Source organism: Lytechinus pictus, chromosome 2, assembly GCF_037042905.1.
Source record: "Lytechinus pictus isolate F3 Inbred chromosome 2, Lp3.0, whole genome shotgun sequence".
NCBI lineage: Eukaryota > Metazoa > Echinodermata > Echinoidea > Temnopleuroida > Toxopneustidae > Lytechinus > Lytechinus pictus.
The window spans coordinates 61,777,112-61,800,663 of NC_087246.1; the positions used below are offsets into that span (position 1 = coordinate 61,777,112).

At 35.8% G+C, this 23,552-nt stretch overlaps 1 protein-coding gene across 1 annotated transcript; it reads right to left on the reverse strand.

The window, feature by feature from the left end:
* Window positions 1-1,736: 1,736 nt before the first annotated feature.
* LOC129253848 (uncharacterized) lies at window positions 1,737-23,449 on the reverse strand. Its single transcript, XM_054892276.2, has 9 exons — window positions 23,068-23,449; window positions 17,283-17,359; window positions 14,830-14,975; window positions 13,442-13,538; window positions 12,644-12,946; window positions 11,625-11,755; window positions 10,016-10,984; window positions 9,456-9,593; window positions 1,737-6,539 (listed from the first exon to the last, which is right to left on the reverse strand). The coding sequence occupies exons 1-9, from the start codon at window positions 23,307-23,309 to the stop codon at window positions 6,366-6,368; spliced, it is 2,277 nt and encodes a 758-aa protein (XP_054748251.2). The 5' UTR covers window positions 23,310-23,449; the 3' UTR covers window positions 1,737-6,365.
* Window positions 23,450-23,552: the final 103 nt, after the last annotated feature.

Sequence of the window (23,552 nt, forward strand, 5' to 3'; positions counted from 1 at the left end):
CGACTGTTTTCACAAAATATTGCAAAACTTTAAACTTCAATAACTTTATTATTTGTTATCCGATTTTGATGAAATTTTCGGCATTTTGCTCGGTGAATTCTACTCTATGTATTAAGATATAAATATTTTCAGCCCGGACCATCCCTTTAAGGGGGAACAAACTGACCCAACAATGTCTGTGGTCTCTCATTGTCTGTGTGTTATAAACAGCTAATCTTAAAATATTCATTTTTATTTATTTTGTTGATAATATTAATAAAGATCATAAATTGGCCTTTAAATCTTATTTCTGTAGAGAAACTTAGAAAGTTTTTTTGAGAGGAAAGGTAACGCACTTAATCGCTTCTTGGCAACTTGATTATTGTGGTATACATGTATTGAGTATCATATTGGTGTGGTAGCATTCAAGTGGACCTATTTTACAAGACTTCACTGTTATGTTGCATTATGGGTCAGGAACCAGGCCAGATTTGAGTAGTTGAGAACTTGAGGTGGTGCTATACAAGGCTGCTGGTTCGTATTTGGTTTGAAACATTAATATGGAGAAAGTTCTGGTTGAATTAACAAGTATACATACAGTGGTGCGAAAAAGTTAGTGAACCCAACCAGAAAATGAACATATTTCAAGTGTTCAAGTTCTGCCATGTTTTATATATTTAATGGTGAAGTTAGGTGATAAAATATTACATTCAATAAAGTTTGTTTCTCTGTGCTCGCCGAACATTGTGGTGTTGCTGTCTCCATTTAACACTCAGCATGAAGGAGTGCATTTTCTGGTGGGTTCACTAACTTTATAGCACCACTGTAAATTCAAATTTCGAGCAGGTTTCCAGAAAATGCCGAATGGATTTTACTACAATTATATTCAGGCTTACGTGTATGCATTTGGTATCAGCAGGGCATGTCACTTAAGCAAGATATCATCAATGTGATAATGTATCATTTGGCATACAAAACTGTGAATTTAGGTGAAACCAAATGTTTATGATAATCTTAATTTTTTAGTTTATAATAAATGTCTTTCTAGTACAGCACATACTATATCATGTTACCATCTAAATGTATCAATTGTGGTAGGGTCCATGGTGAAACACACCCCAAGGTCCTATTACATAAAGACTCGTTATAATAATCTGGGGGGGGGGGGTGCTTCACAAAGATTTAATTATGACTTAGGTCGCACTTAAATGCTGACGCGTACATGATATGCAACGCGCAATCTCATTGATCAATACGCAGTAGTGCGCGTCCTCTTGCCATGATCTGATCAATACTGTCATGTCTTTTATACTACGCACAACTAGACATTGAAGTGCGACCCTAAGTCATACTTAAATCTTGTGAAACACCCCCCTGGTTATTTAAAATGCTCTAAGATATATGGCACATTGAACATATCTAAGCACTTATAGATTTATTATTCATCATATTCAATCATTTTCCGCACACCATGTATTATGCACATCCTCCACTCCCTGTGGAGTATTCCAGCCAGTCGCCCATGAGGCACACACAATGCTGGACAAGATACAATGACATTCACATCCTACTGGGTACCTATTTAACACCTGGGTAGAGAGTGGCAAAGTGTGGATTCACACCTTGCCACAGGGTACTACATGTATGCCGCAGTGGGATTCAAACACACGACCCTCTTAAATTAATTACGAGGGGAGAGTCACGGCCACTACACCATAGCTCTTCACAAATAACAAATGCACAAGTACTGTAACAAGTTTACTATTAGCCGATAAAATTTAGTGATTTCATTGCGTTTTAACTGTTACGGCGAATTTATTATTATAACAAGTGTTATGAAACATGTCCTAGGTTGGAAACCTTTACCTCCAATTGTTTATTGCAAATACTAGATAGGAAAGACTCGGCAGTTCCCATGACCTACATGACCTCAATTCAAATTTAATGAGATTGCGTCTTTTTTTTTTAAATCACATGCGTACCTATTTATGTTACACTCTTGGGGCCCCTTGCATAACAGATACTCTTATGGGAAATTTGCCATTCAATGGTACCTTGAATAGAATTCTTGCTTTTGATATGCTATCAAGCATTGTTACCATGGTAGTTAACACTGGATAGCAAAGCTGATCTCAGGTGAAGAAAAATATGAAAGAAAACTGGGACTACTCTTAAATCATAACATAATACCGAGTTTACTTTAAAACATAACATAATACCTAGTTACGTACATCACTTCAAAATATAACACCTAGTTACTACAATACTTTAAGTTGACACAAGCAGTTAGGGTTGACATGTTCATATCTAGCACTGATAACAAAGAAAAGCAAGCGGAACGCCTCTGGCAGTCTCGCCTGCATCACACGATTCAATACAGCAGCAGTGCTGACTTTGAAAACAACTATTGAATAATTATTCACCAAAACATTTGTATGATGATATACTATCTTCATTGACCCTAAATGACCTTTGACCATGATCTTGTGACTCAAGACTCGATCAAGACGATCAGTGATACTTAATAACTCTTATGTCCATGTTTCACGAACTAGATACATAAACTTCAAAGTTATAATCAAATACCCCCAACATGGCAAAATTTCATTGACCTTAAATGAGCTTTGACCCTAGTCATGTGACGTGAAACTCATGCAGGATGTTCACTGATGCTTGATTACTCTTTTGTCCAAGTTTCATGAACTAAATCAAAAATTTCCAAAGTTATGATGACATTTAAAAAACTTAACACTTGGTAAAGATTTTGATGTTGATTCCCCCAACCTGGTCTAAGTTCATTGACCCTAAATGACCTTTGACCTTGATCATGTGACCTAAAACTCAGGCAGGGTATTCAGTAATACTTGATTACCCTTATGTCCAAGTTTCATAAACTAAGTCCATACACTTTCTAGGCTATGATGACATTTCAAAAATTTAAAAGCTATGATGACATTTCAAAAATTTAACCTTGGTTAAGATTTCAATGTTGATGATGCCGCCACCGTCGGAAAAGCAGTGCCTATTTCTTGCTCTGCTATGCAGGTGAGACAAAAATTATTAACAAGCAAGAGGGGTTTGGGGGCGCTGTTTAAGTCCCAAGCACAGTGTATGCATGGATGTAAATATTAAAAAGAAACCATTAACAGACAATTAAGATGGATCAAAACCTTCATAATTATGTGTTATTCAATAACAAAACAGACACATGCAAACATTGTTAAACAACTGTATATATGTAATATTTCATGGCAGTATTATTTGGCTCTTTTAATATGTACTGCATAAATCTTCACTTTCAGATATATCTAGGCTAAGGGAATATGAATGCAACAGAATTGTGAAAATAAACATTGTTGAATTCCTGGTCTGATTAATATCAATCTTGTGAAGTATATGGTGTAAATAGCATTAGTCATCATGACTATATGCAAAGAGTAAACTGTAAAATAAATGCACTTGCATAGAAATGAAAATGATGAAATAAAAACTTACATACTTACTTACATACAAAACATCTTTGGCACATTAATGGTAGCACACAACATACTTAAAAAAATCTTAACTATATACTGCGACTACTTATACTACTACTACTAATAATAATACTGTTATTACTACCACTAAAAATAATACAGATTACTACTATTACTACTACTACTACTACTACTACTACTACTAATCCTATTTACTGCAGCAAAGGCAAGCACACAATCTAATTTTACCTTATCAACAAAACATGTGTAATACTGGTTACTTACAAAACAAAAATGAAATCAAGTATTGAATAATGTCTATCTCAAACTATATTTAGGTCTGCATGAGTTAATCTTTCATAAGTGGAAACTGCATAAAGTCAAATAATTGTCGGACCAGGGCCCTGTTGCAATAAAGTTGAACTATTATGGGAACTCTGCCATCCAATGGTAATTACCATGGTAACAATGCTCAACAGCCAATCAGAATCAAGGATTCCAGGATTCAAGATAACACTGGATGGCATAGTTACTATAATAATAACTTTTATGCAACGGGCCCCAGGAGAAGGTTTCATGAAAGTTGTAACACTGAAAAGTGGTTACTATCCAGCAGTTACCATAACAACAGCCACACCCCTGTTTCTCTGCTAATCAAAACCGTAGGACACAATAAATCTTTACAAATGCCCCTTCTCCGTCCCGCCTCCCCGATTATGCAAGGCAAAATTGACAGATGGACCTGTAATTATTTGCTCAAGATTCCCAAAAGTTACAATAAAATTATTCTCTCACCCCAAATGTCTTGTTTTATACATGAATAGTGTAAATCACAAAGTACTGTTGACATCAAATCAAGTTTTAATGGAAGACCTCTTTGGGTTATCTTTCAGCCAATATCTCAGGAAATGTTTAAGGCACTATTACCCTCACAAATAATAAAAACTCAAGATACAAAAATAAAATATACACATATTGAATACACTTGAATGAGATGTTTCACAGAGTTATAACCACAGTAAAAAAAAAGAGATGGGTTAATAAAAATGAGTACTTCCAATATCAGCCAGAAACTAATAAATGAATCGGAACTTGATTATAATATGAAAAAAATAAAATGGCAAGTAATAAAATGAGGTACAACAACTCACACACATCTTTAAAAAAAATCAAATGAAGACAGAAAGTTTCGTTTTCAAACCAAATGAAAACTACACAATTATGCATTCCAAACAATGGGAAAAAAGCTGCTTCAAGATCACACACAATGTATTTTAAGGCACTTTGATCAGCAAATCATATATCAAACTGAAAGATAATTTTGAAATATAACTAAAAAAAATAAAGACAAAATCATCACAAAAAAAGTTTCATTCAATGAATACTGCTTCAATACAGAAATCCAAGCCTGTATTGTATGACGAGTTGTAAGCATGAGTCCAGAAGAGTTGTTTATATTGCAAAGTGTTTTTTTTTTATTCTCAACTCCATTATAAAAATGCATAGAGCATAACTATTAATTGTTGTCACATACCACATAATAATCCCAAATTCACATATATTTGGGTTAAGCCATGGTTTGAAAACACCAGGGCAGGTATTCAATTTGATACTTAAGCCAGAATATTAAATATTTCACTCAGTATTTTGCTTAAGTAAAATACTTAACCATCTTTGGTATTCAAGACTATTGCATATTGTGGGTATGGTATTTTGCTTAAATCTAAGTCAGCTGCCAACCAGACCAAAGTCTCGCTTGCGTGCACTTTAAAAACGTGATATGCACAGTCATACATTCTGCGCACAAACGGGTATACATTGCGCATTAGTTTGCTCAAACTTTTATTGCGTCACAATGGTAATTATTAAGTATTTTGCTTAAATTTGGCTTGATGAAGTAAATTACTTAGATGTGATCTGAATACAAGTGTACGCATTTTACTTTATTAAAAAATCAATACTTGCAATTGAATACCAGCCCAGGGCTTTTTGTAAGCAAAATAGGCACAGAATAAGAGCCCTGTAACACAAAAAGGTACAATCAACCTTACAATCAATCTTTTAAAGGACAAGTCCACTCCAACAAAAAGTTGATTCGAATAAAATGAGAAAAATCCAACAAACATAACACTGAAAATTTCATCAAAATCGGATGTAAAATAAGAAAGTTATGACATTTTAAAGTTTCGCTTAATTTCACAAAACAGTTATATGCACATCCTGATCTGTATGCAAATGAGGAGACAGATGACGTCATCCACTCACTATTTCTTTTGTATTTTATTATATGAAATATTCTAATTTTCTCCTCATTGCCAAGTGAAACAACGATTAATTCCTCCGTGAACATGTGGAATTAGCATTGTTTAATACTATATGGTTGAGTCAAGTTGGTCCTTATTGTCAAATTTGTAAAAATTGAAATATTGTATAATTCAAACAATAAAAAACAAAAGAAATAGTGAGTGAGGGACATCATCGACTATCTCATTTGCATGTCACTCAGTTGTGCATATCACTGTTTTGTGAAAAATAATTGAAACTTTAAAATGTCATAACTTTCTTATTTTACATCCGATTTTGATGAAATTTTCAGTGTTTGATTTTTCTCAAGTTATTCAAATCAACATTTTTCTGGGGTGGACTTGACCTTTAATGTGTGTGATACCATGCACAGCAAGATACGATCAATAGTATATATCAATTGTATCTCTTTTTCATGCAGGGCCCAATCTCTCAACACTTTCTCTTGTAGCATTCTCATTAGCAATGTACATTTATCATCCTTATTTTAGTACACTTGCAGAGTGTAATCCTCATCCCTGGTTTAATTAAACCTTTGTGAATTCAATTCAAGTCAAAGTTATGACAATCTGATGAGGGCAGATGAATATCCCAATGTTGTGGGGATCACATTTCAGGGGACTTTGCCCTGATGTCCATGGCTGGCCCTGGTGCCCCGGTAGTGATCCCTTTCTCAATGACCTCTCTAAAGACTTCTCTAAAGGTAGGGATCTCGGTCTGAGGAGCGAATCCCATCGGCAGTGTCAGAGGAGACATGTCAGTGCCCCCGTCTTGTTGAGCCTGTTGAAAAAAATATAATCTTTGCATTAAGAACAAACTTCATTCCTGGGACACCTTTTCATGAAACTTGTTACTATAACAATTTGCAATGATATAAATCATTCAATTATTTGATTGGCAGATAGTTAACATTTTATACCCATTGTGTATTTGTAAAAAAAAAAGTTGTTTATAAAACAGGACCCTGGTGATTCAAAAAGCAGTTTAAAACCACTTGACTGTGTTCATATATTGGTGTCCCATTTCCAATTTTCTGCTTTCAAAGTTAATGCTCCAGAAATACATGGATATCATTAAAGAATGTCTTAAGAAGTTGGATAGAAATTAAAAGATGGTTTTGACATTTCTCTTGCCAAGATGCCAAATTGATAATCACAGGGAATATTATCCTTTGAACATTCATTACATTGAACTAAAGATGGTGATGGAATAGGTTTTTTTTTTTTTTTTTTTTTGGGGGGGGGGTTATGTTGCATTTGTATAATGTTTAGGGCTCTGCAGCATAAGATATTGGTAAATTGGAACTTGGTCTACTTTCCATTTGGTCTCATTCCAAATGGTCTAATCCTAGTTAGTCCACAACCAATTTGTCTACTAATTTATTTAGTCTAATGCAGGGATTCTCAAGATGGTGATGGAATAGGGTTTTTTTTTTTTTTGGGGGGGGGGGGGTTATGTTGCATTTGTATAATGTTTAGGGCTCTGCAGCATAAGATATTGGTAAATTGCAACTTGGTCTACTTTCCATTTGGTCTCATTCCAAATGGTCTAATCCTAGTTAGTCCACAACCAATTTGTCTACTAATTTATTTAGTCTAATGCAGGGATTCTCAAATGGTGGCGCGCGCGCCATTTGTGGCGCACCGAGCCTTTCGGAGTGGCGCGTGGGAGCCGGTATAGAAAAAGAAAAAGCATTAGAAAATAAAAGGTTGATCTATTAATCTGGAATTGAGGTTTGATCATTTAATTACAAAGGGAAAATAAAAACTCAGCTCTTTTGAAATCTAAATGCTGTTTGATTTCCTCTGATTTGTGTAATCTAGCATTCGATAACGCCTATTATGGAGGATTCATTTAATGTATTCATTTACGATTGGTACAAAGAGTCAAAGACTATGTACACATAGGCGGCGGAAGCGGGGGGGACATGTCCCCCCTAAATTTGAGGTGGGTGGGATGATTTTTCGTTGATGACCTTTTTTTTTTTTTTTTTTTGCTTGTCAAATTTTTTTGCCGGTCCCCTATAAAATTTTGGTTGATATATAATCTTTTTTTTTTGCTTGTCAAAAAAATTTGGTGGTCCCCCCCTAAATTGTTTGGCTTCCGCCGCCAATGCATGTACATAATATGTGAACATAGATTTGTGAACAGTGATTTTAATAATAACAATAATCATAATTACATTTTATTTACTCAGGGTAGCCATTTCGGTTAGGGACTTGCAGCGGGCCCTGCATTTCCATGTATGTTATTACTACCCTTCTCCAATCTAAATGCTGAGCGCCAAGCAAGAAGGCAGAAGGTTCCATTCCTATATATATATTTTTTTATGACTCTGTTGGGGATCGAAACCACGGCCTCACGTTCATGAGGCTGACGCTTTACCACTAATCAACATACCCGGTTTGCTTTTCAAACACGACCCTCATCAAGAAGAAAATTTAATACAGAAACATAATAATTAACACTAATTTGAGCAAGTCACTTATCTTTTTTTTTTTTTAAATTGTGTAGTATGTTGGTATTTTTATATCTTCTGTTGATTGAGAACCCCTGTCGGCCATTTAAAAGGCTTTCTACTTAAAGGACACGTCCACCCCAACAAAAATTTGATGTGAATAAAAAGGGAAAAATCCAACAAGCATAACACTGAAAATTTCATCGAAATCGGATGTGAAATAAGAAAGTTATGACATTTTAAAATTTTGCTTAATTTCAGAAAACAATAGTTATATGCACATCCTGGTGGGTATGCAAATGAGGAGACTGATGACGTCATCCACTCACTATTTCTTTTGTATTTTATTATATGAAATAGAGAATATTCTAATTTTCTCCTCATTGTCAAGCGAGACAACGATTAATTCCTCCCTGAACATGTGGAATGAGCATTGTTTCATACTATATGATTCAGTCAAGTCGGTCCTTTTTGTCAAATCTATAAAAAATGAAAATATTGTATAATTCAAACAATAAAAAACAAAATAAATAGTGAGTGAGGGACATCATCGAATGTCTCATTTGAGTTGTGCATATCACTGTTTTGTGAAAAATAAGCAAAACTTTAAAATGTAATAACTTTCTTATTTTACATCTGATTTTTATGAGATTTTCAGCGTTTTGCTAGTTTGATTTTTCTCTATTTATTCAAATCAACATTTTTCTGGAATACTTGACCTTTAAGCTCTTCAGGTGATCCTGCATCCCCCCAATACCACAATATTTCGCTCGTCGCGTGTTGGATAGTGGAGCAGTCCAGATTCTCAAAAAGAAATTTGGCGCTTCAAAAAAATTAATTGAGAATGGCTGGTCTAATGACTATTTAGCCTATTTACCATTTTGAATTAGTTAGTTAGGCTATTACACCCTCCTCCTTTAATATCTACTTGGTCTATATGATTAAATAGTGTTAGCTGCATTTTCATTTCACAAACTGTAAAATAATTGGACAAAGTGAAAATTAGACCATCTGAGCATTAGACTAAATGACAACTACATGAAGTGGGTATCAGTATTAGACCAAAAGTAGTGCGGACATCATGCCAATTAGACCAAATGGGTTCAGCCTGTGTGATTTTAAAATATGTAAAAAGAAGACCAATCGCTTGGAGACCAGGTGAAAATTTTATTGGACCAAATCACAAAATGTGCACAGATTGTCCAGAGTGGAAAAATCCAACAAGCAAACGCACGTACCCCATCTCCAAGAATCTGACGTGGTGTGAGGAGTACATGGGTTGACGTAGCTGCTTGTTTCTTTTGGGACTCTTTGGTTTTCATGTCATCTTCGCTGCTTTGATCAGGCAGATCAAATCGGACCTTCATTGTACTAGCCTATGTCACAAACATGAGAAGAAATATTAAGGTAATGATTGAGAGGTTTAATTCAATTGATGCAAATATTACTACATAGAATCTTGGTAAAAATGGTCTTATAAACATTTCAAATTAATGACATAAGCAGTAAAAAGATGTTTATAAACCGGGTTAAAGATTGTTGCAAATCATATGCGCTAATTTGGTGGGGAAAAAGGGGTGGATAAAGCCGGAGTAGACAATAGTTTTAAGGATTAGTCCATGTATCATAAAATCACTGTTGCAGCAAATTATCATTCAAATCTATTTATTTACACATTAAATTGGTAAAATATTATATTGATTACATTGGAAACCAAGCCCTTGACGTCGTACATGCTGAAGACTGATTCTTAAATGTCAAGATCCTTTCATCACTAGATTAACAGGGAAAGATTTACCTCTTGACTGCCGGCACTTGGTGATCGTCTTCTAGAACCTGGTCTTTCTTGATCTCCACCTCCTGCTACAACTGGAGAGGGGGTGGAGAGGCCGAGTCCAGCAATTCTTGTACCCTCATCTCCAGGTATCCCTGAACTAGATCCTGGCCAGCCCCAATTACTTGGTGAATGTCGTCCAGATGATCCTGGTCTCTCTTGTAACATTTCTTCAGCCCCATCTCCTGCTACACCTGGAGAAGTGGAGAGCCTGGGCCTCACCACTCTTGCATCCCCATCTCCAAGTAATCCTGAAATAGATCCCGGTCTGCGCCAATCACTTGGAGAGCGTGGCCGTAGAGATTCCTCCTTTCTTGGGGTAACCGGTCTCTTCGTGTTTTGACCAGCCCTATCTCCAAAAGTCCCAAATGCAGTTTGGACCCAATCTCTTGGAGAACGTGGTCTCAGCACAACCTCCTCTCCTTCTGCAGCTGCTGCTAAGGGCTCTTGTTTGTCTGTATTCCTTTTTGGCCTCTCTCCTAATATCCCAGTGCCAGTTCCAGTCTCTCCCAAAATTACAGCAGTAGATCCAGGCCTGCGCCAATCATCTGGTGAATTGGATCTCAAGGATGCTTCCGGTCGTCCTTCTTGGCCGTCACCTTCACTGATTCTTCTTGCTCCCTGCCAAGTTGCAGGATTCGGACTGTCCACCCTTGCCCCTATATGGATTTGCCTTGCCCCTTCCCTGCCTTGGACCAGTCTCTCTCCTCCTACATCTGGTTGTGGTTTCCCTGCTGCTTCTGCTCCCTGGGGCCAGCTCAAGGCCCTCATCCTGGTAGCATCTCCATCAGAAGCTTTGGGGTCTGGGGTACTTCTGCCACTGGATGATCTTACTCTTGAGTTAGGGTCTGCCTTGAGGTGAGATGGCTTCAGATAAATATCATCCATTGATCCTTGCAGAAACAGCACTCCAGGATCAGAAAAGGCATGCCTCTGAATAATATGAAATCAAAAGGGCACTCATTTGGCAAAGCAACAAATTTATGTGCATCAGCATAAGTTTACTCAAGTAAATAATCAAATTACAATTATAAAATTCTCTTTAAAATGTTCATGGAATGAGACCTATTTTTTTCTGCCAACAGTATGTAACAGCACCTGTAAACTGTATAATTCCACTCTCCTTTATATTAACAAACTAATGTAACTCTTCACTTCAGATTTGCAAAATGCTGAAGTATGAATATATTGATTTTTCTCTAAGTCAATAGCTTGAATTGTATGCTGAATTAGTAAAAAACTATTTAATCTCGGGAAAACAAAGAAACTAATGTCTTTTTCGCTCTGTATTTTCACCGTTACTCATGAGGCAGAATGGGTTTCACATGCAAGTATTTCCTGTATTATTCTCATACCAATAAAGAGAGTTAACTGCACAAATACTAACAAACAAAGGGTACTTCTTTTTAAGAAAATCCTGTACTAGGAATTAACTGTGCAAGCGGTAGGCCAGAAAAGGGGTTGCCAAAAAAAGTTGATGAAGGTCGGGTAATCTATGCTGCTAGCTGTCTTGTAGTTTGTTTGATCAAGAAGTTATTTAGAGAAGTTAACATCCACTTTATGCTAGACTGACCTGGATGATAAAGGACACATCACTATGGGAGATGGTATGCTTCAGGACTGACGGCATCTCTTTGGAATAGGGCGATTTCCACAGGTCAAGCAGGAAAGACCTGGTGTAGCGCACTGGTTTGCCATCATTCACTGCAAAGATGGACATAAATTCATCACTTTGAGGGCAAAGGCCATATCTTATCTAAATATTTTAAGGGGAATGTCATTTTTTTAAAAGGCACATTTCTATATTCCAGAACAAGTAGCAAAAAAAAAGGGAACAACAAACTTCCAAGGCCAAAAAGTGGGGCATTAAGACCAATCAAAAAGGCATCCACAGGCATGGAAATTGATGGACTTTGATTAATTTAAGCCCTTGGGATGCTAGCATGGCAATCTAGCTAAACCTAGGATAATAATGGCAATCAGCATCTTAACCACTCTACAGAGTGAATCTGAGTGCTTGAAAGTAGCATGATTAATTTCATCATTCTAATATCATCTTTGTTTTATTTTTATTGGACAAAATGTCAAATGAAATTTAAATAAATGTATGTATGAATCTTTAAAAATTTCTTAGATTGAGCTGAAGTAATGTTACCTCTTCAAGAGTGGGAATTATTGGCAAAGATTACATGCAATGCTGATCTGGGACCAATCTTACAAAGAGTTGTAATAGATGTCATCAACCTCAACTATATGGAAATCCATAATTTTTTAAAAATTTGCACAAGGTCATTTTGTTAACAAAAAGGAGCATACTGAATGGTAAAAAAACAACACCATATCTAGAAAACATTTTGAACAAACATGCCTTTCCTATGTTAACATTTCTGGCTTTCCATAGCCGCGGTTGATCAGATCGCAACTCTTTGTAAGACCCTGGACTTTTGGAAAGGGCTGGTAAAGTCTAGCCAACAAGTTAAAATTAACTAACCAATGGAATGGCCTTTGCCAAGAGAAATTATTTAGGCAAAGTATACATAACGGGTAACTTTGGATTTCTCAACTGGCAGTAGTTCTGCCTTCAACTAATACCTCTCCTCTTGTAGCTATCAGGGAGCTTTGCTGACAGTAGCCTGGAAAGCTCATCATCAAGATCTGTGGTAGATTCCAACATAAGATCCTCTACCTCACGCTCCGGCATGATGAACTCTTCGGAGCTGTCCGACTCGTAGGTCATGTCTGATGTCGTCAGCCACTGGTCATCATCTTCCTCATCGTCATCAGTGTCATCAGGAAATGGAGTGGCCTTGGCCACATGGGTCAATGCCTCCATGTCGGGGCTGGGCGGGGCAACTTGGACAGGAGGTAGAGGGATAGGGGAGTAACGCCCAGAAGCTGTAAGATATAAACATAATAGTTATATTCTAATCATCAAATTGATTTTAAATATGGTCTCACTTGATATTTCTGGATAAATAAGGTGGTGAAAATTGTCCACAAAAAAGCAATGATGAAAGCAAATATGAATTCTCATTTCCCAACACAGTATAATTGAAAAATGATGCTCAAAGTTTTTTAATAATCTATCATTGAAGATCAGTTCAACCTACATGAAACAGCCTTTGTTTTATTTTTGTTCTGAAAGACTTCTACCAAAGTCACATATTAACCTAATACTTTGAGAAAAATATATAATAGGACTATGGGTATGACTCTGGATAGAGAAATATTGTTTTTTCAAGTGTTCTAGTGACTGGATTGAGTCAAATGATCACAAGCCAGAGACTTATGATATAAGGGGGGGGGGGGTGTTTCAAGAAACTCCTGTCGAGAACATTTGTAGGTCTCCCCTTTTAAGTTTAGCACACAAGTTTAGTTTGACTATATTACCATTATAAGGTGGTGATAGGCATTCAATAGGTGCATTATCCTGAGGATTGGTGACTGCAGGAGGCTTTGTAGGAGAAAGCAAGTCTTGTAAATGAGCCTATAAAGACAGAATAGGTACAGATATACTACAGTCACACCAGCAGAGTTATTACATCATTACCAAGGACATAATATTGATAGGTTTGGAGTCAATGATGACTTTAAACAGCATAATACTGAATTCATGAGAATAAACACACATACACAGACATAGGCCTGTATTCTGAACTCAAGTTTAATTCAAACTCTGGTCTAAAGTTGTGGTTTAACTATGGAAAGCCAATTGTGACAAAAATCTCTGAAAAGTACAGGTTGGATTTGTCAGCTCATCTCTTAATACTCGGATGATTCACAACTATCTGGGAATGATAACTGAATCACTATAGCACAGTGCACATATGATACATACAATAAAAACAATATTTTGACATTTTTTATTTGGCTTCCAATAAATTTAGCACAGAGTTAGACCATAGCCTAAGTTGAACCGGACTTTAGAATACCTGTCATAGGCTCTAGTCTAATTCCCAGGTGGTCTTTCATAAATGGACTGAAACCACAGTTTACGCAGATTTCATCCCCGTCTTCATTATTCTAAATTCATGCTTGTTACTTAAAATACAGCATACTATTTTAAATCAATGAGCCCACACTGTCTAGTAGGTCCATGATCCACATAAACAGAGGGCTTATCAATGCTGTAACCTCAGTAAAAAGCTTAAATTGAACATCCTATGACATAAACGCACATTCGTTATTGGATGTGCTTAATAAGCTATCAGTGTATGAACCACGCTTTCAAATTTTCATAAACTTTCATAATCTTATAGTCATTCTCATACAGACGTATATACACACTGATGAACTATGAACAATTCTACTTTATCAGTTGGATAGATAAATTACTGTGGCAATGGGCCATGACCTTCAACTTTATGACCCCCTAAATCATATCAGATTACCACCAGATTATCACTGCCATATATGCATACATGCCAAGATTCAATTTGACCCATCAAAAGGCTTTCTAATTACCACGAAACAAACATACAATAAACAATTCTCACTTTTTAATGATTCATGACTGAAATAATTTTTTCATTCAACTGTATTTGAAACGTATGTCTCATGATACACTGAATGGACAGATAAAATAATTATCAGCTTTTCAAGAAAGTGGCATTTTACAAACACATGATGCAGCTGCTCGCATGTTTATCACCAAATCAACATTTAAAAAATATGTTACTCTGTCACTCTTTGACGAGCTCTTTCTGTTAAAAAAAAAAGGTTTAATATCGGAGGAAACTTTTCCTTTAAATCCTGGAGAGTGCTGGTAGACCACTTACACGAGGTTGTGGAAGCTCCAAGGGGTCATGACCCCATGTCTTGGCTCTGAGTTCCAGGTTCTCTAACAGTCTGGTCCTAGAGATCTCACTCTTCTCTGCGTCTACAATCAGATTCCTGATAGCAAAGAACAAGGCGTCCATGGGTCCTATACAGTACAGGGAATGACAAAAATCAACATGTGTTTTCAAGAATACAATGGCATATGTGTCATGATAATTCAATGTTTAAAATCAAGGCTGATTTCAAATAATGTTTAAATAGGGGGCTTTCATACACACTCAATTAGAGATTCTAACCAGACCAGAAAAAGATCACCCCCCCCAAAAAAAAAAAATCATATTTTGACAGTGTGAAGACAAATAACTTGTAATATACCTGAATATAATGACGGAAGGTTAGTAGCTCAGAAACTTTAGAGGGAATTTGTGTTCAAGCAAATTACAAGAACCTCTGGGCCACAAATTATGAGTATTCCTTATCGAGGAATATGTATTTACTCATAGCATGTTGTAGTAGGTCCATGCTCATAGATAGCAATGAATTCTGGGACTCTGTCTTGTCCAGAACTTCAGATGGGTGACTTGGGTGTGATGGGTGTAAATTGGTAATATAAGAAATATATCAGGTATTTTGAGGCATGATTAACTGGGTATTAATATGAAAGCACCTGCTGAAACAGATAAACAACAAACACATTCATTCTGAGCTCATTCTATCGAACACAAAAATATCATACAGGTCTGTATGTAGTAATGGTTCTTACTTGTCACCACCCACTAGGGGCTTTTTAGTGACCAGACAACTGATAACCTCAAGTGGGGATGAAAACTAGTAGTACCGGTAGTTGGTTTGCAATATATCCTGTTTCTACACACTGTACAATAAATAGCTCAAGCTGTACTGGAAAATTATCACAGGAGGAGTCTGTGATATAATCATTATCACATAAATGCAAGTAAAAAAATCTGGAGCTGTGGAAGGTTTTATAAGCTGGCATTTTATTTTCACTGACAAGTATTAATCAACAAATATTAAAAAAACAAATCATCACACACTAAATTGAGCATTCTTCGAAATGGAATACTCATCTTGAAAACACTCTACACAGGAGGATTCAAAGAAATAGAGGAATTAAGGCCTACATGATTCAGCTACATAGTAGGGCCTAAATATAATTATAAAGGTGTAACACACAGAATATAGTATGCAGCTTGAAGTTTGGTGCCAAAAGGGAGAGTTTGGCCTTTCCCCTGATTTTGATACATAACAGCCTGGGCCTTGATGAATGATTAACTCTCTCAGACACATTTTAATGGGCTCTTTGGAATGGGGGAAATCAACAGGTTCTTTGTCCATCTCCTATGAGAGCAACTTATTTTGAGAATAGCTATAATCAGGCCATGGAAGGCAATAAATCAGTTTGTTTCTTCCTAAAAAATTAAAGGGGGACTCGGGACTGAACACAATGATATCTAAACAAATAGAGCAAAATTCAGCGAGCAAAACATTGAAAGTTTTTATTAAATATGATTATAAGATAATAAAGTTATTGAATCTCAAAGTTTTGTAATATTTTGTGAAAACAGTTATATGCAGGCCTATACATTTCATCATAAATATGCAAAAGGTGGGCTGATTATGTAATCTCCCCACCTTGCCTTTTCTAACTTTATTGAGTGAAATCATAAATATTTCATATTTTCATACAAGTGTGTCAATAGACTCAATAACATGTCTCCTTCCCAACAAAAATTTCAGCAATTATCTTTCATGATATATCAAAAGTCAATCCTATTTTTCCAGGAGGGCAATATTAACATAATTTCTTCATAAAAATAACCCCTCTCCCGGAAAAAAAAAATGATGAGATGATATCACTAGCTCACTCATTGACTATTAATGAGGACATGCACAGAAATTAAAAATAATGACAACCTTAGTAATTCTTTGTCACGTTAGATGAATTTTTCATTGTTTTTCTTGTCTGATTTTTACTCTATAATCTGTTCAAATAAAGGGGTTCTGCAGGCTCAATATAAAGTGATTTTAATAAATATTGTAGAATCATAATTAAAATACCAAAACACTGCCTGTTTCAGCAAAAATTTGATAATTTTTTTTTTACTTACAGGATGTTTTTTTTTTAGTCAGTCTAAACTTTTTGTAAGAAGTCAATAATGCACATCATACTCGAGTATCATAACATGCCAATGTTAGAAAAGGGAAGTTGTCAAGTTTGTCATGGATTTCTTTTTTTAAATCATGTGTTTATTCAAACAAACATAATCACGATATTTACATCTCATTAGTAACAATTAAAGAAAACTCAAGGTACATGTAACAACAGAACATTGGAATAATAATCACAAATGTAAATTATATAGACAAGGAAAATAATTACAAAAAGGTTTGAATCATTCTTGTAATTGATTCTGTTATTACATAATAGTACCTTTATACTTGGAATCCAGGTAATATCCATTGGTTTTTAAGAGATGACTCAGCTTACCAACAATTAAGTCAAATGACCTAGAGCAAATAAACAAGAAAAAATGATTTGATTTGATTTTATTCCATTTATATACAAGACAGAAGTCAATTGTGTAGAAATAATGACCATTATGAATACACAGTAAAATCCAAAGAAAACTGAATGGATTTAATAACACAATCTTGGAAAGTGTGCATTTGGCAAAGTCATTTTTGTACCTACATGTAGTAAGAAGTAAAAGGAAAAAGGACAACCCATTAAATAAATTCATTAAATTCCTTGTTTAATTTCTTCTTAATGTAAATTACATTAGATTTTATTGAATTGAATTGGATACATGTAGCTCATGCAGATGGGTGTGACAGATTTTGGATAATTTTTATTGCGATCTTGATGGGAGAAATAATTTAAAAGGAACATCAGGGCTTCAAGGATTCTAAGGGATTCTCAGTCCATTGAAAGCCATGGCTATGGATGATTGGCCTTGATGTTCCTCTCATTGGCCTTGGAATTGATGAGATATCAAGGGTTCAAATATCAGAAAACAGAATTTTCAAAGTTTAATTTGTAATCTCACATACAAGCAGGTGAAGCAGCTGTATGACTGCCCCCAACATGTCATGTAATATAGATGTTTTAATGGTCCATGATGACTGAATATATTATTTTCGAAATAAAAAATCTTTTTGAAAATATCATAAGATTAAAAGTGATGGAACTTATGAAATATATCACTTGACATATGAGGGTGGCTACTTGCATGGTACATCACAAGATTAAACCATTGAAAAACAATTTGGTTTTTCTGTGACAGATTTGTTACCAAACTTATTTTTCTGCCTTAATTAAAAAACTACTGTCAAGTTAAAGTCTATTTTGCACACTATCATCTCTTGTTTGTAGTTGTAATCCTTTGATGTTTTTTTTTTAGAGGGGGTCAGTGGTCACAGAATGGGACTTTAAACCATAATTAAGTTCATCTTTATAATAAAAAAAAGCCTGGTCTCATCAAGAAACATGTGTAAGTACATGCACAAACAAATCCTGGCAAAACTCAAAATCATCTCAACCTACAGGCTTGTATTAAGCTCAAATAATCATAATGAAAAGGCTACCTGTAAGCCTCTTCTGGTAATGTGTTCTTTTGTTAGCTAGTGTAAATGACCAGCTTAGCATGGCAGTGTTGACACAATGGGAGTTGTAATGGGATAATAAAAGGAGAATGAAACCCTTGAAACTAGCTGAATCCATATCAAAGAGAAAAATCAAAGAAACATATTGTTGAAAGTTTGAGGAAGATTGAATGAATAATAAGAAAGTTATGAGCATTTGAATATTGAGATCACTAGTGCCATGTAGATCCTCCCATCGGCAATGCGACCAAGATCTGTGATATCACACACGTACAACTCCCTCATTACTTTAGTACTTATTTCACTTATATTCTCACTTTTATAGAGTCTATCACAAGGTTAGGTGTTTTCTTTATGAGATGACAAGTACAGAGGTTTCACAACATTATATCATTGATGAATCGTTTGTCATATGATTAGAATGAGCAAAAAGATATGTTTTGGGGTATATTTTCAGTGTCCGAATGGGAGAGTTGTACGTGCGTGACATCACAGATCTTGGTCGCATTGCCAATGGGAGGATCTCCATAGCATTAGTGATCTCGACATTCAAATGCTCATAACTCTTTTATTGCTAGTCCTATTTTACTCAAAGTTTTGTTGATCTTATTCTTTAATTTTTCTGCTTTCACAAAAGCTAACTTGCTCCAAGAGTTTCATTCTCCTTTAAGGTAATTGAAGGGCCATTCACACCTAGGATTAACTCATACTATAGTGGGCATTGTTACTGGGAATAGATAAAATAAACTACTGGCCATTTTCTCCTTTGCTCATATAAGCAGGTAAAGGACACTCTCAATAGACTGTTTGAGATTAAATTGATAGTTTCCTTTCTTTTTATGATCCTGGGAGAATTATCCAGTAAGATTTCCCATGACGAGGTAGTGCAACAAACCCTACCTCACCACACACAGACAAAGATGAAGTCTTGAATCAAAATAGCTGGTCCTGTTTACAAATCACAGTATGGAAAAAAAAATAAACAGGGGCTAAGGGGATATTTTGCCATCCAGTCAGTCTGCAAGCCCCTGTGTTAATGAGCAAATGAGCAAGATTTATCCAAGTCCTCTCTTGGCTGAATTCATGTCCCTGCAAAATCTCGTAAATTAAGAGACTTTGTTTCTCAAAGAATTTAACCACTTTCTCCTTGAGTAAAACTGATTATTTTTGTACCATATGAAAGAGTAAACGTTCCTCTTTTATAATGGTCATTTCTTTTGAGTAAAATATTATGATGAATAAGGGAATTTTAGGCATGAAAAGATGCCTCAAACGGGATTTTCTTCTTCTTTTTTCTCATGCAAATTGTGCAAAATTTTGTGTTTTAGGCACAAACATAATTTATATCATCAGAAAGCTCAAACTCTATACTTTCTTACAATGTCAATTTTGAAATGTGGCACCTTTTAGATGGGTCAGCAGCCAACTTTTTCCACCAAAATGCAAGACGAGATTTCTGAGTAGCATAAAATCCAGAGTTCTGATTGGTTGAATAGTGTTTTCAAAACAACAGGCATGGGTAATTTGAAGAGATTACCACATGGTGAGTGTGACCTTGCAGAGGCCCAGTGTGAGTGTGGGATCATTGGAATTTGTATGGGTGTGTGGTCTCTATGACCAATCAGAGCGCAGTACTTATTCTTGTTTTTTAAACTGCTAAATGTACTTGGCCTATGAAAAGCTGGCTGCAGACCCATCTAAGATACATCTTCTTATAAAAATTGTATCATATTAAAGCTTAGATCTTCAGCTTTATAATAATCAAAAAACTATTTGGGCCCAACCAGAAATTAAGTGCAAAAACAACAGGTTTTATTGCATGAAAATAATTATTTTGTTTCATGTTTTAGATCAAAATTTGTTACAAAATCTTTTTAAAAATCCAGACACATGACCTGAAAGAATGATATTTCTTCTTTATAACGATACCAAAAACATGAAATTTGGTCAATAGTTAGAGTAGCAATGGCCGAATAATAAGAGGTGTTTTTGTCCGCACCAAGCTCATTAACAATGCAAAAACACTCTAGTCATGAATATCACTTGGATAAAAGAAGCTACTTTTTCAGGGCTTGCCGACTGACTGCATCCCCCCCAAAAAAAAAGTGCTCAAAAGAGCCCTCCATCACAGTTCCAAGTATATATGTGGATATTTTTGGGCATATAAAAATATTCAATGATACAAGCTTTGAAAAGTCACTTATCTTCACTGTATGAATCCATCCTGTTATTTTTGTGAATTTCATTCTTTTGAATCAAATCAGTAGGTATATCAATGCTTCATGATACCAGCTAGATGAAAGAACATGACTTTAATATCTGGACTACATGAATTTGTCAATTTTATGCTTAAAGTGAATTTCATTCTTTAAAAAAAAAATCAAATCAACTTGGTATCCAAGTGGAATGGCCCTTAGAATGACCAAGGAGACATACATGTATCTCCTTGGAATGACACCCTCTTCATTCACTATTGTAAACTGAAAATTATTCACAGTACCATGTCAAACACCTGTTGGTGAATAAAGATTGTAGATTAATTACTATCAGATACTAAGTACCTCAGGTTGCCCAAAGAGATAACAAACTGCTGAAGCGGCTACATCTGACAAATTATGCATGAACGTAAGATGCGTCACTATACTTGAAAACATGTGTTCAAAATAAATTCATCCAGTATAACAGAACTGGACTCTACAACAGACCCCATTTTGAGTTGGGATGACCCTGAAATGAAATGTTATTCAAGGTAAAATGGGAGCAAGGTCAAAGTAATGTCTTCTTCCAAGTGCTACACTTTAATGAAATAACCATTTTAAGGGCTAAATTACATTCAGAATGTTAGTCCACCTTTGATAAATCTTAGATGCAAAAGCCAAGCTAGCATAATTTTGATATGACTGAAAGGAATACTGAATGTAAGGAGACAATAGAACTGAACTCGGCCTTTTTTTAAAGAAATCATTTACATAATAGCAGGCAAAAAGAATTAAAAAAAAAAATTAAATAACCTTCTTGGGCTACTTTGTGAGCTCATACGCCAATATTTGCTACATTTTATTAGTATAATATCAGTTTTTCCAGGGCTCTTGTGGGTATTATTGGGGCAAATTGCCCAGAGACATGTGTATTTTTTCTTCCCTAGTAGTAATCAAAACTAACTACTGATGTGATTGATATGAGTTGGAAATTTGTTCAACAATTACCCAGCATCCACCTCCCTAAGTTCAATCAATAAATTACCACCCCACAATAATTTATTGGGATTTTTCAAAAACAAATACACATTATTAACCTTTAGGGTCTACAAGTAATTAATCAAAAATTGTGGTTTCTTTCATTTACCCCACATACTTTGCAGACAAAAAACTAAAGAGCTGTAAAAGTGGAAAATATGATTTAGTGAGTTAGTGATCGAGTATCTAGGAAAAACAGCACCTCAAGCAAGTGTTGGAATTGGGTCAATTTTTGCAACATAAGCCTTAGGGTTAGTGCTAAAAATGCACCCTACCATAATTTTGACCTTGGTCTTTGCTTTATGGATTGAAGGGGATAATCGTCTTTATTTTGCCCCCCCCCCCTTGTTTTCACTTTTTATGCAACCAATTGCCCCCTAAATATGTCAGTGGCCCACTGTCTAAGCTAATTAAACTCAATTTGATTCCAAATCCTAATGACCAGCATGTCTAAGGAGCAAATTATTCCAAAACCAGAAAACTAGAAAATAATTAAAATCAGTGAAAGTCAAATACAACTACAAGGGCTCACACTATTAAGAATTCATTAAAAAAACAGGGCAAATAAGTTTTCATCAACTATATAAGCCTACAAGGTATGATTTGCAATAATAGGCGGCTTAAAAATCAAATGAAGAATGTTCTCTGATGTAGATCTATGTATGCCTAATGACTGTGTTAGCAATTGTTTGCCCCTTGGCTTCAATAATTTATAAGTTGTATGATCAGAGTGCATTGGCCAGCACCATCGAAAGACTCTTGTCTCTAATGTCTAAACTTAATAAAAAGTGACGATAAACTAAAATTTTCGAAACAAAAATCAATAATTACAAAAATCAGAATTACAGATTTGGTAGTTGGTAGTACTAGTAGATCTATTTCTAAAGTAAAGACAATTAACTTAGTGAGTTGTAAATGTAAGATGGGTTCGGTGCAAGGTCTAATGTCCAAACTCTTACAATTTAGATCTAGATAAAATCATCATTTTCATATTTGGATCTTCTCAACATCTGAAATGCATCATAAATATTTCAGGTCTACTTTCAAACAATTCATATGAAATGTTGCTGGTTCTCAAGTCCCAGAAATTGTTTTGTGGTTAACCTTGTTTTGTCTGGACATAGATTCTACAAGTACAACAATCATGACAATTGTGCAAAATGATTTGGACTGATGCAGGGTGAGTAAGGCCCACTTTACTGAGTGGTAAGTGGTAGGCCTATAGGATTTGTAAAATTACTAAAAGCATATGTACATACAAATGCCACACTCACAGGCCATCATGCACGGCAACCTAGTATGGATGTCATCAACAGCACCATCACATATCACTATCAGGTCAGCAAGCATGCCGCGCTCGCTGCGCCTTCGCCTTACCTCCCCGAGGCCCCAAGCAGTTTGCTGTGGTAGTTCACCAAGCTCGTGAGGACTGGGTCCGCATCTTTCCCAGTTATTTTTCCAATATTTCCAAGCTTCTGATCGGGATTCCGTGGAAGTTGCTGGGGTTTATTGGCTTCCACCTTCCGTTCCAAGGTGTCACGGGAAAATGTCACAGTCATGGAGGACCGAGGTGGCAATCCAAGTTGAGATGACCTCATGATTCGTGTACGGGACTCCATCTTGGAACTGGATGGACGTGCAGAGATAATATAAAGAAGAAAAAGCTAAGATGAAGATGATATCCGATCGATCGAGGCCGCGCCGAGGGTCGAGCTGGCCGCCGCCGGCCGCGCCCGGGTACAATCCGGTGTGTGTCTCCGGTGATGCGCTTATGCATGCATAAATATGGGGAGTTTTTCATTTGCAGACGATTGGCAAACTCCGCCCACTTCATTATTGTTCAGTTCAAGAATAGCTGTGAT